This window comes from Brachyhypopomus gauderio, chromosome 1, assembly GCF_052324685.1.
Source record: "Brachyhypopomus gauderio isolate BG-103 chromosome 1, BGAUD_0.2, whole genome shotgun sequence".
Taxonomy (NCBI): domain Eukaryota; kingdom Metazoa; phylum Chordata; class Actinopteri; order Gymnotiformes; family Hypopomidae; genus Brachyhypopomus; species Brachyhypopomus gauderio.
In genome coordinates, this window is record NC_135211.1 from 29,690,471 (window position 1) to 29,709,097 (window position 18,627).

At 43.4% G+C, this 18,627-nt stretch overlaps 1 protein-coding gene across 2 annotated transcripts in view; it reads left to right on the forward strand.

The window, feature by feature from the left end:
- Nucleotides 1-2,092: 2,092 nt before the first annotated feature.
- Nucleotides 2,093-18,627, forward strand: part of grm7 (glutamate metabotropic receptor 7) — a 130,780-nt gene continuing 114,245 nt past the window's right edge. The window contains exon 1 of one of the 2 annotated variants that reach the window (XM_077008002.1): nucleotides 2,093-3,621. In XM_077008002.1, coding sequence (XP_076864117.1) covers nucleotides 3,112-3,621 — 510 coding nt within the window. In that variant the 5' untranslated portion in view covers nucleotides 2,093-3,111. The remainder of the gene's footprint in view (nucleotides 3,622-18,627) is intronic. The other variant, XM_077007992.1, reaches the window with a different exon arrangement.

The following is an 18,627-nucleotide window of genomic DNA, read 5'->3' on the forward strand; positions in this document are numbered from 1 at the left end:
TAACAATACACTCTTGGCACTGAATTATCCATTTGCTGCGGAAAACAGGGAGCATACAAGAAAGTTTCTAGGAGTCATAGTATAATGTTTTAGATCATAAAAACACTGCCAAAACGCTAACGCCTACCTTGATTTGTAGTTAGGATTAATTACTTCTATATAATTTTGATTTTAACTGCCAGACCTGGGCAGTTATATAAAGCCTTGATAAAGGAAAGAACAAAAATATTTATAATATTAACATTAATTTAAATGAAGTTAGTATACAAGAAAGGTGTCTTCAAGCTTCCAGCAACTTTTTAAGATCAGTATTGAGTATTTATATATGCTTTTATGTCACTTGTTGTGCAGTACCATGTTGGCAGCCAGTAAGATATATAAGGCCCACACATGCTTTATCTGTGAGGTAACGGTCACACTCGTGGCTTCCGGCCTGTCTCCAATGGACTATACTTCCCAGAATGCCCCTGCCAGTTCCCTGTCCCCTTGTAATTAGTAACATGTGTTTAGTTTCTCTTAATGCATTGTTGTGTATTTAAATCTCTGTGTGTTGTCAATTTTGACCATGTGAATGTTAAACTGTCTCATCTTTCTTTTGTTTTTTTCTCTTTTTGTTACTCCTTGTTAGTTTTTTCTCTTTGTTGCTTTTCTTTTCTGGTATTTTGGTCTGGTCTCTTTTTTCTTCTGTTTTAGATTATCCTGATGGCATTCTGATTAGTAAAGTCAAGTCAAATGTATTTATATAGTGCTTTTTGCAACACATGTTGTCACAAAGCAGCTTTACATGCGCATGGGTCCAGATCTCTAATGAGCAAGCCAGGGGCGACAACGGCAAGGAGAAACTCAATTGTTGAATTCTAATCTGCATGTGACTCTTCTTCTGCACACACAAACTGACAGTAACTTTAATCTCACAGGTCATGGGATTAATTTCCACTGACGTATAGGTAAGTATGACCGTTCCATTAGATAAGTATCTGCTAAGGACTGATAGACTGCTTACTAATTTGCATGATATTTAACTTTGAATAAAGCTGCATGATGTGTACCTGTTGATTTTTGTAACTAGGTTTTTGTTGCCTTGTGAACCTGTTGAGCTACCAGACTCCAGATAACCCTCGCTTCCATGGTAGAGTTCAATATTTCACTGCGTTACTGTGTCTCTGAATAGCCAAAAATAACTGCATTATCTTGAATGTAATCTCGGCGACCCTGACTTGCAGTGAACGGTTTATTACTGAATTAATATAACCTATAACTCTTTTTTATTATTACTGACAAAAGCCCACAAATATGCTTCCGTTTCCTTCGAACGCCAACAACAGCAACAAAACCATAGCCATTTGATAAAACACTAACATCTGAAACCGTAAGGACCATAAGGTAAAAAAAAAAATCATGATTTCAGTGGAATATTCATTTCCTTTAGCATTTATTTTTGACAGCTGCTGTCGCTACTGATAAACGTGGTAGAGCCCTCTAAATTAGTGCTTATTGCTTGGTTTTAATTTATACATAGTGTTTCGTATAAATGACAAGTGTATGCACCAACGGTTAGTAGGCAAGTGAAATACAGATATGCGAATTGGAAAGAATGCCTGCTTTGTGATGGAGCCTTGCGCTGCTGCCGAGGTTCGGACCGATAACTACCTCCCACGCGCTAACTACCTCCCACGCATTAACTAACCTCCCACGAGCCAACTACCTCCCACGCGCTAACTAACCTCCCACAAGCCAACTACCTCCCACGCATTAACTAACCTCCCACGCGCTAACTAACCTCCCACAAGCCAACTACCTCCCACGAGCTAACTAACCTCCCACGCGCTAACCTCCCACGCATTAACTAACACGTGCTAACTACCTCCCACGCGCCAACTACCTCCCACGCGCTCCAGGTCAAGCAGGCACCGAAAACATAAACTTCTCTTTTGTTTTGGAGAGATGCTGAGTTCTGCGGGTTAGAAATTGTTGCCTAACTCAACGACAAGTTACTCAGTTGGAGGGAGGGAGGGAGAGAGGGAGAGAGAGAGAGAGAGAGAGAGAGAGAGAGAGAGAGAGAGAGAGAGAGAGAGAGCGAATGAAAGAGCGAATGAGAGAGCGAGAGAAAGAGCGACTGAAAGAGAGAGATACAAAGAGAAAGAGAGAGGGAGGGAGAGAGATTGAAATAAGCAACTTAACGCGGGAGTTTTCTTTCCAGGCATCTCTTTCAATATCCTATACCGCCGTGTATAAATGTGATCAAATGCTGATGTAAAGCGCGATACAGGTTTCCTTATTGGCGCGGAACCAAGATGAGCATTGAGTCATTTCACTAATGCATATTTGATTCTGGGTGGAGTGAGAGGAGGCGTCATTCCTACAATTCGAGCTTCGGGGGAAGACACTTGCATTGTCTTCGCTCCTGTTCGTGCTTCTGGGGATTCTGCGAGAGGAAAAGGCACGAACGACACTGATACATCTCTCTTCTGCTGGATGCAGCACTTGATTCAACCTGTCGCAACGAAGTTCTTTGGCGCAAATGAAAGAATGTTTCTGAGCCCCTTTGGTTTGTAACTGCGAGAGTTCCACAGTTCAGAGCTCACATTATATCGCCTTTTCAGTTTTCCGAGCATGCTAAAGTTGCATTTCTCATTTCATCGATTGCGCAGTTGCATTCTAACTCTGTAACCAATTTCTGTTTCTACTGACACTATGACATCAGTGTAGCTTGGAGCGGAGAGATCTGCCTTCTCTTCAGTGGAATATCCATGCACTTTTTTACCGTTTTCGAAACAATATTCCTGATTCATGGACTAAACGTCGTCTGAAGGTACTGTGGGTTATCTTTTTTATTCAGGGGCACGCTGTGAGAAATGGTTATCTGAGCAACAAGCGTCGCAGCGCAGTGTGACGCTGGGTGTTGGTGCGCGCGATTCCGAATGAGTAACACATCCTTCAGTTTGCGCGGCGTTTGGGGACTACGCACCGATACACTGAAATAATCCCTTACCCCAAAATGGCAGCGGGCTTTACTCCGATGAATAGCAACTTTGTTTACATGAAAGTAATCTGAGAAGTGCCTTAAGATCGTTTTCCAAATTCGTAGTCAGCGACGGTGGAGGGGAGACCATGGCAAGGCGCAGTCTCGTCAAAGAACTAAAACCCTACTTTCCGTGGAAAGTGTTTTGGATTATGAAAACGCTCGTGGATCTGACGCGATCGCAGGAGATTTACGCGCCCCATTCCATACGAATCGAAGGGGACGTGACCCTGGGTGGCCTTTTCCCGGTCCACGCTCGTGGCGTCTCCGGGGAGCCGTGCGGAGACATCAAACGGGAGAACGGGATCCACAGGCTGGAGGCGATGTTGTACGCTTTGGACCAGATCAACAGTGACGACGAGCTCCTGCCCAACATCACCCTGGGCGCGCGGATACTGGACACATGCTCGCGGGACACGTACGCGCTGGAGCAGTCTCTTACTTTCGTGCAGGCACTTATACAGAAGGACACGTCGGATGTACGGTGTACCAACGGGGAGCCTCCGGTGTTTGTCAAGCCTGAAAAAGTTGTAGGAGTCATAGGGGCCTCGGCAAGCTCAGTGTCCATTATGGTGGCCAACATACTGCGCCTTTTCCAGGTAAGCGTCCACAGCGCTAGTCCGGCGTCGCGTGCTGTCTGTGTGATTCCAATATCGCATGTACAGTAAATAAAACATTATTAAAACATACAGGAATACAATGCCTTTAATAAGTGTGCCCATACATCACCATCGCGACGTACCGCACATAACTAAACATTTCTCATGGTCCGAATGAGACCGAACTTGCTGCATAAACAAACCTTGTAGTGTTGCTGAAGTAAGGCACGAGGGCTATTATTTTAGGGGTGATACGTTGTGTTCGTTTCCAGTCACGTGTATGATTTGTCGTGATCGCTTGATCGTGCCTCGAGATCTTGCGCATGCAGGGGGGTTTTCAAGCACTGTATGTGGTGCTAAAAGTGTGTCTACGTTTCGCTTGCCCCCCTGTACCCCCCTTCCCCGCTTAAAAGACGTGAAGTTCAGAACAGCACAGATGCATTGGGTCCCTCTTGAATATGTGAAGCGCTCCAAACATATTTACCTACATCGGCCTCATTAATACGCATGAGGTTTCACACCGCGGAGCATGAATGAAAAGCAGTCTATACGAATTCACAGCCTTGTCGGTGTTATTATATAATGAATACAAGATTCATAACAGTGAGCTGAAAAGAAACGTCAAACGAAAAAAATCTTAAAGGTATTGACAGTCGCCTTTAGGGAAGCAACTTGAAAACCTGGGGAAAACCAGCAAATGTAAAATGATTTCTGACATACTCTTAAGGACTGTCTGTTCCGGGCATTTTTAGATCTGATACCAGAGTCACAATGGTAACTCCCCTGACTAGTTTTACGCAACGTCTTCGGCGGGTTATCCAGATTTATCAGTGTTCCCAGATTCGAGATAAATATAGTTAATGTAGCTAATGACATTCCACTAGTCCATTGAGATGCTGTGATGCTCAGACATTTATGAACAATGAATAAACCATCTCTCTCCCTCTCTTTCTCTCCCTCTCTTTCTCTCTCTTTCTCTCTCTCTCCCTCCCTCCCACTCTCTCTGTCCTCAACTGATGCTTTGAAACATTTTAAATCTTTGCTAAAATGCTATGGATTTACTCCAGCAGTAAAATGGTTAGATATCAGATATCATGTTGGTACTGTAGATTCAGTTTCCCTATTCACACACAAGGATTCTGTAAACCATTCACACCTCAAATAGATCAATTAGCATCTCAGGTCTCTAGCAGCACGCTGCATTAGAGGGATGTTCACAAGCTTGTTTTTCTCTCGTTTCCCAAACTTGTTTGGCGAACAAGCAGTCATGGCAAACTTTGTCATTGTTCATGGTCACATATGTTGGCCACGATGAATGATGGTTTTGTGACAACATGAAGCCTTAATAAATTAGGCAACAACAGGGATCAGAATATCGATACCAAATGTATGTTGTAATGAGATGTGGTGAGATATTGATTTAACCTGGAAACCTATTCCCTTGAACTTGCATCAGTGTTACACATTTTCAGATAAATTTGAAAACAAAATGATGGCTCAGTCAAATTAACCATCTTTATTAGAAATATTTTTAAAAAGCTGACCTCACCTGATTTCTCAAAGCAATTTGAATTTTATAAACCAGGCAAAAACAGCAATCACAGGGCTCATTGTTGCAAATTGTTTTTACATCAGGTGGCTCAGATAGCTGTTCCTAAATATTAGAACACAGAGAGTCACTCTGTGAGTTACCATGCTTCATTTAGCAACAATGGACGTTCCTTTTCCATCAAACCAAGTCCTGGAGACGTTTCACCAGTTCTAAAACCAGGTTGCCTGTGTTCATCTGTGAACGTATCTTCCAGGCTCAGCCATTTTGGATGGGCATCTTCTTGTTGGCTTTTGGTTTTGTTCTGGATGCCTGTGATATGGTGGCAGGGAGGGAAAATTATTTGACAGTTTATACAGTATTGGTTTCAATCCTGAACGTTCTTTAGATATCTCAGCATTCCCAGCAAATGGACCCAGAGGGCTCCATGTGCTAAACTCAGAATGTACGAGATATACTGGGTTTGTCTGCCATATCCCATTGACTGTGACTGGGTTGGATCCATGGTGCAAATTTGTGATCAGCATTTGAACTAACGTCCTGTGCACTAGCAATTATACAGGGAATACTTTGTAATGCTGAATGTTTCTCAAGCTAGTTGAAGAAAACAGTAACAAAGGATTATGAAAATGGCTATAACACCCTTAAGTCATGTAACGTCATGTATGAAACTCATCGAGTGACTCTCCACGTATATTGGTATTAGTTTAATTTCTTGACATGTTCTGTGCAGATGAATGCTGTCTTTCATATTGACCTCATACAAAAAACTCCAAAACAAACTAACAAAACCAATTAATAAACCCAGTTAACATCTTACATACCACAGTGATCCTGGAAGACCTAAAATGAACCACAGCCCATGTTATCATGACCCTCCACAACAGTCTGTCAGTGTATGTTTGCGTGACCCACACGTTGGTCTGAGACAGTGCCGTGAGCTCTGATAAATACAGAGTATGTTATCTCTCACTCACTGTCAGGCCACCAGAATGGAACTGACAAGGGTCTCATTAGTTAAACTCTAAAAATACTGCTCCCTGGTGGGCTGGGAGTCTTTACATAGATTCTAACCTACAAACTTAAAGGAAGTGCTCCACATCTCATACACTTCAGTCCCTGCCTGCAATTTTGAAAGGACAAGAGAGGTGCAGTTGTTTGCAGGGTTTCCCTACTCGCAGTTTCTCACCTCCAGTTACTCCAGTTCTTTTGGGTTATTTTATGAACGGTGCATGGAAATGAGGAACAGTGAGTCCCACAGTCCCTGCTGTGGCATACGTCACTGATCAGGGATCCCGACAACACGTGGGGCAGGACAGCCTTCAGCTAGAGCATGCTTCTGCAGTACACGTGGCCCACAAGTGACTGAACTAAGGCAAATTTGTTAATGTCTATGCAACCTGCAGACAAACTGTTACAGTCCAAATACTGAAAGACTGCGTTGCATGTGTGTGTGTGTTAGGATGTGCGGTCCTGCACCAGATATTCGGGGACCTCGTAGCAGAGTGGACTGCTACGGCTCTGATGGGCTTAGCAAGACACTTCACTAAAGATTTCAAAGGCAGCTGAGCAGGTTTTTTTCTGCCCTGGCCGTCGCATGTTCATGGTACAGTTGTCAAATGGAAGAGAGACCCTTAAAACACGAAACCATCAAAAAAGCTATTTTTTGGAGCATTTAAAGAGTTTCTTAGTTCTTCTCACATCTGCAGCTTTAGTATGTAATGCAAAACAATGCTACACGATTCTGATTCTCTCCATGTGAATCAGATTCTCTCCATATGGCATGTGATTAGAGCACGTTATGTTCTGTCTGGCACAGATGTTGATCTTTGACCCACCCTCCCTCCACCCCGGGAGACCTGGGACGGGCCCAGCGAGGGACTGGGCCCGGACGAACAGCCGTTGGGCTCCGGATGATGGAGAGGCCGGCTCACCTGGAGGCCAGCTCTGCTCTGATAACCCCCTTGTTATCTGCCTCTGACAACCTCTGTTTGCTCAGTGGTTCCTCATGCCTGCAGTTCTGGACCGCATTCAGAGTTACGAACCCCAACCTCATTTATCACTGTTGGGCCACGTGCGTATGGCCTGCATCCCAACAAACCTGAGTGTCACGTTTGCCAAACTAGGAAATCGTGTTATAAAATGACAAGTCTGACTGTTCATCCTGCTATTAACCCCTGCCCCCCCTCTTAATATTTACTTCTAAAAGATTCAGACTCCTATTTAAAAGAGAATTCCCTCTGAGAATGTAATTTAGTCAGACATTGAGCTTGAAATGAAAAACCTGCTCTAGAAATATTGTTCATGCTCCTTATGTTGATCCAGGCCTACCAGAATCCATAGACTGAATGTACTGTGGAGAAGAATGTTCATGCCATCAAACAAACTGAAGGAGAAGATGAAGACTCACAGTTGCTCTGATCAAGGTGACGTGACTGTGTCACCAGTGTCAATAGGTACAACTGGAAAACTGAAACGTACAGTATCAAATCTAATCGTTCGATAATAGAAACCATTTAAATAACATTTTAAATCAGAGCGACATAAAATTATGACTGAATACAATTCAAGCAGTTGAGGGTTAAGGGCGTGGCTCAGGGCCAAACAGAGGCAATTTGGCAGTGTTGGGGCTTAACCTGGTAACTTTACTAGTCAAGTACACACTCAACACACTTGCTTTTTAATATACTAAACAGTAATATACTGTTTAATATGCTAAGTAACAATGTGCAACAAGGCATTTACAAACTGTACTTTGCATTTATTAATGATGTAGATACACAGTAACAGAGACTCTGTAATGTAGTGTTCCCTATTTAGATATGTATTTGATATGCTTATACTAAGGTTAGCCATGGAGTTTCCACAGCAATAAAATAACCACTGAACTACCACAAAATCAGTACATTAATTTTGAGGATATACTGTCTTCTTATTGGTTTGACTGTTGGTGCCATCCTTTTACTTCAGGGATCACAAATTGTTCAGAAAACTTGAATATTCTCTTATTAATGTTCAGTACCTTCAGTATCCTTCACACTTTTCAGACCGTTTCAAATCATGTCCCAAAAGCTTATGCTAATCAGTATTTTTTTTTCCGTAAACACAACTGTCCACAAATCCAAAGCTTTTAGTGCGAGCATGGACAATTGAGTCCAGTTCATTATGCCAGTCTCTTAGCTTGTCTGGAACGTCCTGCTCAATCTCCGGCATGAGCATAGTCCTCTCTTTGTGCGGCTCCCCCTTTAACTGCTCCCCCTCATGGCCACGTGCCTGCTGTCCCGTGGTGGGGCCTGGAAAATCTTCACGAGATGGCCGAGGCTTCCGTCCTCTGGCCTGTAAAACGAGAACGCCCCGCTGAGGCCAGCTGTCATGAGTCATTAGACGAGCGACACGTTCGAAAAAGCATCATTGATATGCATACTGGTAATTAATGAAATAATCTCAGATCAATGCTCCAGTGCCTGCCTGGATCCCCCCATGTTTTTTTCCCACTGACGTTTATCACGTTGAGCGTGGCCGATTAATTTGTACCGCTGTTAAAGTCGACACAAGAAGGGGCAGTTTGCTGGAATGATCCATCAGACTCAAGACTCTGGCCACCGTGACAGCCTGAGCCTCGTGTATCGGAGCCCTGGTGGGTCTTTAGCAGCTGCTTTGCAGTGCTGTAGGCGAGATTCTGGATGTACAAAGCTGTGCCGTGGTTGTTGTAGTTTGCTCCACATCGGCTGGGTGCAGATTAATTGCATCCAAAGGTATGAGACTGAAATTTGAAATGCAAAATCCCTATTTACATATACATAATCAAAATTTGATGAGCCATCAGATTCTCTTAAAACAAAACTAAGCTGTGGAATATGCTAAATAAGGCAAGAACTTCACGGCACACTTGAAACGTTATTTGGTGTTGATACTGTCACAGATCTGCTGCACTGGAACAGTTTTAGAAGTTCTGTTTATATTACTTAGTTGGGATCCAATGGATTGTGTCACAACAGAGAACAAAATAAAAAAAAGTGGGCGGGGCAGGAAGTAGGACACGTGTCACAACAGAGAACAAAATAAAAAAGTGGGTGGGGCAGGAAGTAGGGCACATTTCTCGTCAGCTTGAGGAATATTTCATTCATCAACCAGGTGTGTGAAAGCAGTAGTCAGGATTATTTAAATGGGCCATGCACTAACGAAGGCCCCAAGGCTAAAAAAAACTCTGCCTTCCATTTCTGTCGCTCAAATAAATGAGAAAGAGGAGTTGGATGCTGTATTGTGTGGATTCTCTACCTCATCATACACCAGACTGCAGCGCTCTTGCTTTCCCCCACTAGTTACTATACCAGGACAACGCAGCCATTCATCTTCCTATTCTAGTACTGTCCTTATGATTAAAGAACTAGGTAGTTCCGTGGGTTCTGTCCTTATGATTAAAGAACTAGGTAGTTCCGTGGGTTCTGCGTGGTAGGCACACTAAGGACATTTTACAACTGGCAAGTTCCACAGCATGGAGGATTTCACTGTGGTAGTCGATTATTTGAACAGATAAAAAATCCTGTATCTGCAAGTTTTAAATCTAATGTGTAGAAAGAAACTGTAGCAGCCAGTGTCAAAGTGAACCAGGTCAGGCAACACTGTGTCATGAGAAGGGCTGAAATAGGCTCTCTCTCCCTGGGCAGTCCGAAGCCACTTCATGGCCAGTCACGGTTCGTCTTCTGCTATTGAGATGCTGTACCTTTGCTACCTGTGCAAGGTTATGAGATGCTTGTTTAAGGTTGCGAGGCGCCTGTGGAATGTCGTGAGGTTCCTGTGGAATGTTGTGAGGTCCTCGTGGAATGTTGTGAGGTCCGTGCGGAATGTTGTGAGGACCCTGTGGAATGTTGTGAGGTCCCTGTGGAATGTTGTGAGGTCCGTGCGGAATGTTGTGAGGACCCTGTGGAATGTTGTGAGGTCCCTGTGGAATGTTGTGAGGTCCTCATGGAATGTTGTGAGGATCCTGTGGAATGTTGTGAGGACCCTGTGGAATGTTGTGAGGTCCTCGTGGAATGTTGTGAGGTCCTTACGGAATGTTGTGAGGACCCTGTGGAATGTTGTGAGGTCCTCGTGGAATGTTGTGAGGTCCTTACGGAATGTTGTGAGGACCCTGTGGAATGTTGTGAGGTCCCTGTGGAATGTCATGAGGTGTCTATCACAAATGAGCCACTGTGCTTTGAGTGTGTGTGCTCGCCTCTCTGTCACGTATTTCCATGTGTGTTCTGTAGCTTTGAAGAATATCCACATGTCTTTTGAACGAAATGTGACAGAACTCCCTTATTCACTCACTTGTGCACTCTGAACCCCTCAGCCAATCGCTCAGCTGCTTAAGCCCCCTTCACTCATGCCCTCCCTGACACACTAAGTCTTCATTAGTTTTGTGATGTTTCATTTGGGCTGCCGGAGTGCAGCAAGAGAGCATTTGCACATCAGGGCCACAGAACGAAACACCCTACAGGGTTCAGTTTGAGGTCTGTTCCCATTGATAAGACCCTCCATCTTGCAATTATGTCTATGTGTTTGTGTGAAATATTACACTATTTTCTTATTGCACAATAACCCACTAATTTAAGAGCAGTGTAGTATATTATTATTGCTTAGCATTTCTATGGTACCGTAATTAGTCTTTCATTGAAGACAATTGGCTTTAATGTGTCTGAAAATTCAGCCCGTTAACCTAAGTGGCGTAGTAGGCCAAAATGGCCTTAATTGTGTATCAGCTGAGTGGCATTACAGGGCAGAAATAAGTTGTGTTAAAAATGAAATAAAGCCCTGAGAACTCTGACCCCACCAAGCCCTAGTCCCTTGGTTAACAATGGGTATCATATTTTAAAAGTAGCTGAACTCTGCCTTTCACTCTTTGACACTTCTTAATCTTTTAGTAATACATACCGTGGAGTTCCCATGTCTGGATAATCTGTCCAGGAGCTGCGTGCTCGTGCTTATCCAAACACCCACAGTGACTGGAGGCTTAATCCAGTGTGCTTACTGTTCATCTTTGGCTCTTTCAAACGGAGAGATTATCCTTAATTACAATGCAGGATTCTTTAGTTTTTGGCTATAGTGGCAAAATTAGAGGGTGCAGCCATTTCTGATTACGATGCATGTTCAGATTGGAGGCTAATTAATTTAGCATCATCAGGACTGGAGCCACGATTACAAACAAGGGAGCAGTTCTCTCCCACAGGCAGTTATGGGTGGGTTGTCAAACGCTACATCATAACCTGCTTTGCACACTCGCAATGTCTGTGACCTGATGAGCCCCGGTGGGTTAAGGCAGCAGGACTAAAATGCCTTTCAGAGTGTTGGCAGGCACAGTGAACTGAGATTCAGCCAAAGAACGGTAGAGAATGGCCACTACTGGCTTAATTGTAACAGCAGCACCATTTGAACAATTTGGCGGGCCCATCGCAGGACGATGTGAATTAGGCTGAAGGTTGTAATTAGGCACTGCATGTTCGCAGATCCCGCCAGGCTGGAGCAGAACTTGATCAGGAGATCGTGCTAAAGACGGGAGCTGTTGGTGGTGTCTTCCATACGCCTTGAATCTCGATGCCACACCACTTATCAAGCACATCAGACCTTGATAGGTGCCACTTGGCAGTCAATCCAAGACCTGCCGTCAGCGGAGGAGATAAATGCTTAAAAGACGCAGTATGCATGCAAAGTAACAGAGTCCAGGACAGTTCGAACAGAGAAGGGAGTGAGCAAACCCTAAACGAGGCTTCTCAGATGTTTCGATCGTGGATGCATTGCCTCAGCACGTACGCATTCATTAAAAAAGGTAGACGCTAACCACGCTCAGGATTTATAGGCATGGTAACCAATCGCAAGAATTATAGCCAGGAACAGCATACAACACATTTGCAACCTGTCAACCTGTCCTTGAACTGCACGAAGCTGCCAGCTGTACAATTTGCTTTATTGTGTGGTAAAAAAACATCTGCATAAAAAGAAGATTTGAAATGTTATAAACAGTCGTTAATTCTGCTCGCTGCTGTCAGTTGATAACAGAAATTTGCCAAACAGTATTTACATTACAAGATTTTCGCATCTTGGGATTTTGTTGCTCAAAAAGGAAACGTAAATAATCTGCAATAACGTGAAATCATCAACAGGCTGCCACGATCCTTCCTGCTGTAGTTTCTAAAATCTTACCTGACCAAAAATGTACCAGCTTCAGCCCACCCCGTGACACTCCTAAAAATCCATGAATAAAAATAAAATAAAAACAAACAAACAAAATCCCCAGTGAGTACAAAAACACCCAGATGGTACCCGGTTGTCTTCTAAGTTCATGGAAGTTAAAGTATTGTCTACATTGTGCTGACATATTTGACTCATAGTGTTCATATTATGTACATATTAACACATACATATTAGCACATGTTAATACTTACATGTGTATTAAGTAACTCTCGTTAATACTTAGCTACACATGAACATATTTCAATTTTTTTGTATTAGTTACTTTTATGTGTGGCCAATTTCTTCCCTTAAAAGAGCCATTAGTCATTTTTACCACCAATAAAGGAGCATTTTTTAATGGAATTTTATAAATTGCAAATTCTATAAAATACAGCTCATGTTAAACTGAACTTAGACCAGAATCTCGAGTACATCCTGTTCACTAGGAAGAAATATCTTGAAAAATTACATATTGCTTATTTAATAAAGCACAACTTTCTTCTTGGTGTGTACATTCAGTGCAGGCATATTTGTGATAACCCCAAAACCTTTTTATCATAATGTGCATAGCAGCCTGGACCAAACATACAGTGATATTATAATACATGTAAACCATTTCGCTAGGTACAGTGTTTTTCAGCATTAAGTTTCACATCAGCCTGGAGCATTATCAGGGTTGAAATGAACGTGCCACTTAAATTACGATCAGCAAACAAGTGCACCTTTAAACATTTCACTTTTAAAATGCCTTTCATATTAACTGTACTTGAAAAATTAAGGTTAAATAAGTAAATGGGACTTTTATCTACAATTCTCACATGAATCATATTCCAGTAACCCAGACAACAATTTCCCCTGCAGGGAGGTCTTAAATCCTGTGCATGGCTGAAAACGAACACTCTAAATAACTCTTTAATTTCTGTTTGTGACCTGAAATCTTCTTTGCGATTTTAGATTATTCCGAGCCAGTGTTTACTTTGAGACACCCCTCCGGAGCGAGCGCTAATTGGCAATTTAAACAGATAAGATGACATTCGGTGCCTCACAGCTTTCAATTTTAGATAATAAGTAAAAGCACATACTGTGTTTACGTGGCTGAGAAGCTCCTTTTATTTTGTGCTTGTGCAACTTTCTTGACAAGCGTATTTGCTCTCACGTCTCGCAGGCTGAGCATCGCTTATTTTGTTGTGTTTCTGGTTCCCTCCGCTCTGATAACCAGAATACATCACATTGAACAAATCATTCCCAGACACCTCCCAGTCAGAAGACATGCATGAGCTCCGTCTACTTTTGGACATCTGACTGACAGCAACAGCAAAATATAGGAATCCTTTGCTAAGAGAAGGAGAATGAGTGAATCGACTAGGTACTCATATTTGCTAAATAATACATTCCTGGGGTGAATGTGTGTATGGAGTGGGTGCTCATATGTGTTAAATAATACATTTCTCGGGTGTGGGATTGTACAGCAGAATGTGACAAGTGACCAGATACCAAACTTAAAATACACTCACAGTGTGTGTCTGACTATGAGATGCAGTGAATAAATATGAAGCGATGTCTTTCTCTGCAGGAAAACCTTTGTCCTACCTTTTGATTTGTCCATGATTTGTTCTCACTGACTTCTGGGTTGTTTTTTTGGCTAAAGACAATGAGCCACTTTGTAAACATCTGTTCTAAACAGAGGTGGCCTTCCAGAAGGTATTTGTGCCAGATGTCATGTTGGAGGGAGGCTTAGATCTGTAAAACAAAAAAAATAAATAAATGTGGTTAAAGGGCAGTTGTTTTAAATCGAGAAAATTTACACCTGCATTAGGCAAACTATAGAAAAAATAATCAGCCTTTTTCTCAGGTATTGTGCATAATTGGGTTATAGGAATTGTTTACTGTCTTTTTCCTCAGGTGATGTGTATATTCAGGTATAATTGTTAGGTATCATTTGACTTTCGTCTAGTGGTTTTTCCAGCTTAGAGTACCTTGTGTTCAGGACTATCTATTCTACCTTGGAGATTCCAAACAACTACGTAGCACTTTTGTAAGTCACTCTGGATAAGAGCGTCTGCTAAATGCCATAAATATAAATGTAAATGTACATAGTCACTCTATTTTCGTGGCTCAAAAGTAACTGGACATTTCCACACTCTTGTTTCTCTACTGAGTGGTTTTGAATCATGAGTTCATGTACAGGTGAGCTAATCAAAGGTTTTGATCTTTACTATGTGGATGTGTGGCCTGGGGCTGTAGATGTATTTCAGGATGTAGGTACAACAGCTGGTACCTGTAGACCAGGCGTTAGACCACGTTAGATGTGTCAAACTCATCGGTCATAACATGAGAGTTATCAACTATCAAAACATCAAAACAATCAAGAACAGGAAATGGCAGCATAGAGTTTGCCAAAATAAGAGTGATCTATAATAATGATCTAAATCATGTCACCTCGTCAGTGAAGCACGGGGACACAAGAGCTCCTGCCTGACTGTAGACCAGGCACATATTTGTCCTTTTGCCTGATGGGACCACCTACCCACTGCCAGAGACTTCTGAACTGGACTGACATGCGGGCCAGAATTCGGAACCGGATTCTGAAAAGCTCTGAATCTGGAAGCTGCACACCAAATCGCTCGAATGCCCAAAGCGAAGGAGCTGGGGGAGTTTTTATTTATTAATTTTTTTCCACGAGACTCTGATGTATGAAGGCAGGGAGGTGGAGCGGAAGTGCGCAGAGTGAGTGGACGGGGGCATCCCTAAGTGTGCACAGCAGATGTGTAATCGGCTTGGTCACTTTGGGCACGCCCGTCGCACGGTGCCTCGCTGTGCACGGACCCCACGGGTCGACACCAAAGCCTCTGTGGCTTTCCTTGATCTAACTGCATATGTTGGATACCATATTGTGACCTTCTGCATGGGAAAAACTGTGAAGTAAACAACAGGACAGGAAAGACACTAACCCATCTATATATGTATGTATGTGTGTGTGTGTGTGTGTGTGTGTGTGTGTGTGTGTGTGTGTGTGTGTGTGTGTGTGTGTGTGTGTATGTATGTGTAACTATATAGAAAGTTGATAGTCAAAATTGCAGTAAGGTACAGGTTTCCATATATATGCGTGTGTATATATAAAAGTAAAGTAAACTTGACAGTAAAGTACAGGTTTACTGCAATTTTGTCTATCAACTTTCTATATAGTTATTTTCTGAATACAACGGCTGTTAATCTTTGCTCTTGTGCTTTTTTAATATGTGCTAGTTTTGCATAAATTTTTTAAGCAACAGTGATACTCATGACTGGGACCATAGAAATACCATGGCAGAGAAACGAATGTTAGTAGTGATACAGAATAAAGAACCCTTTCATGTTCAGCCACGAATGTTCTCAGATGCCACGATTAGCTACAGAAAGTGCAGCAAGCTTGTGTCAGGGTGGACTGTTAGAGCTTAAGCTCACATCACAATCCTGGTCTTAATGAGTGTTTTGTCCACTGATCGAGTGAAACTTCTATGCGAAATGACACGTGGCCGTAGCTCTACCAGCCAGAGTCGCCCGAGGCGATCGAAGGACCCGCGTGCGCTTCTTCCCCCAGAGTGCTTCGTACTTCCAGGGGCTCGACGGCTGACCCGGCTGCCACTTTGTGTTAGTCTGCTCCTCCTCCACGGGGTCTGGAGGAGTCAGCGCTCCGGTGAAGAGGCTGCCATTTCCGCCTCGGGACGTGTTCGTCGGGGTGATCGGCCCCCGTCATGCCTTTCGACCCGCTGCGGTCGGTCCTCTCGACCCGGTGTCTGATTGGCTGGAGTCTCGGGGCTGATAGTCACAGGCAGTGCTGAGACTTAACTATCGCTTCACCAGGACCTGACGTGACCCGCATGTCTTCCTCTCGTATACAGGACTGTTCGGGCCCGGGCCGCTGTGAATCCGGCCCTGTGCCACTAAGGCCAGGGTTATTGAGGGCATTTGTTCCTTCAGCTCGTTACAGCTCTCAAGTCGGCTAATTATGCTCCATGGTTAGGGATGTCAGCGCACTGGCAAATTCAGACAGGTGGAGTTCTGGTGCCAGTGAATATGGAAACCAGAGTCCCGGATGGATCAACTTGAGCAACCCTAGTACTTTTTGAATCAAGTGTACAGGCTGCTCCTTATAATGACATAAAAATGTCATTAGGAAGAACTACTGAATCTAGTGGATCAGATATACAGCACTAGGGAGCTAATAACTACTCTTATGTTTGTGATTTGTGATTCAAACCACCATGGAGACACCGATGCTACAGTGTAAGTCACTACGAAAAAGAGTGTCTGCTGAATCCTGTAGCCGTGGCTTTAAACGTGCGTTCAGCCAGGTTTTGAAGGCACAATGCAACTTCTACGAGGATCTGGACTCATCACAACACTTGTATCAAAGCATCTTCAAATAAAAATGATTTAATGACATCACAGTTTTATCACTAAGGCCTGCAGTGTTGCCACAGACCGTGCTCAGTATTGTGTAAGAATGTGTGTTTCCATGGCAATGTTGCACTTGGAGAGGGAGAGGAAGAGATCCCCACGCACTGTTTTCTGGGTGTGACAAGATGGCACAATTAATCACAATCATTCAGAAGCTTTATTTCCTGAGAAAACCAGAAAGGACTGAATTAAATGCCTGAGCACCATAACATAATTGTTTCTCTTTAAAACTGGAACCCACAGCCCCTTCGTTATAGATCACTGCATAAAATACAGGACTGCATTGCTACTGTAATCTCAATATTTTAAAATAACGAATGATTAATTGAACTGATTTTTATTGCTGTTTGTCTTGCAGACTACAGCCAGGTCTCTCGCTCAAGTGCGTAATCTAGTGTGGGAGCAAATGAATACAGGAGAAGAACAAAATGTGCTTAAAGGAGGATCAGCAACATGAATGTGTCACGAAAAGTGACTACTGAACTGTGACAGTAACACATTAAAAGCACAGAGTGTGATATGTCTGAACTGTAACAGTAACACATTAAAAGCACAGAGTGTGATATGTCTGTGTCAGACCGCAGACAGTGTTAGCAGTCGGAGGGGCTTCATTTTCACATGACTGTTCCGTGTTGGCGTAATTTTGTTTTTATGCGGTTCCCTCTCCTATCTCAATACAACAAACTAACCAAAGCTGCTAATTTAATCCACTACTGAAATTTATAGCCTAAATCATTTACTTATAATGCCAGTAATGAAGCTAACTCCTCATTATCTAATTGATTTGCACACAGAAAACAGATGTTATGTAACGGTTAACTAACAAACTAATGCAAAGCCTTTATGGAAACCAGCATCAACCTGTTTATACTTTATGTTTATACTATAAATAACTTTGTTTTTATGTAGACGTTTGGTTTTTGTGAAATTATATACAGAATGTAACCTGCCAGAGCAGCATTGTGTGTGATGCAGTCATTTAACTTCATGCAGCTAACACACCCACCTATTTGTTTGCATTAGGGCGAACATGGCATTTTTATTGCATTCACACATCTGCTGTGTAGTCATGAAGAACCGTGAGTCATTATTGCTCCTCCCTCTCTATCTTTTTACGTCCATAATATTTATTCGGACAACGTGCTCGCAAAACCGGCGCCTGTGAGCTTCACGTGCCCACGCAAGCACAACCACGCTAGCACAACCACACAGGCACAACCACGCAGACACAACCGCGCAGACACAACCACGCAAGTGCAACCACACAGGCACAACCACACAGGCACAACCACACAGGCACAACCACGCAAGCGCAACCACACAGGCACAACCAGGCAGACACAACCACGCAGACACAACCACGCAAGCGCAACCACACAGACACAACCACGCAGACACAACCACGCAGACACAACCACGCAAGCGCAACCACACAGGCACAACCACACAGGCACAACCACACAGGCACAACCACACAGGCACAACCACACAGACACAACCACGCAGACACAACCACGCAGACACAACCACACAGGCACAACCACACAGGCACAACCACACAGGCACAACCACACAGGCACAACCACGCAAGCGCAACCACACAGGCACAACCAGGCAGACACAACCACACAGGCACAACCACGCAGACACAACCACACAGGCACAACCACACAGGCACAACCACACAGGCACAACCACGCAGACACAACCACGCAAGCGCAACCACGCAGGCACAACCACACAGGCACAACCACACAGACACAACCACACAGGCATAAACACGCAGTTTAACGTTCAGTCGTTACGCT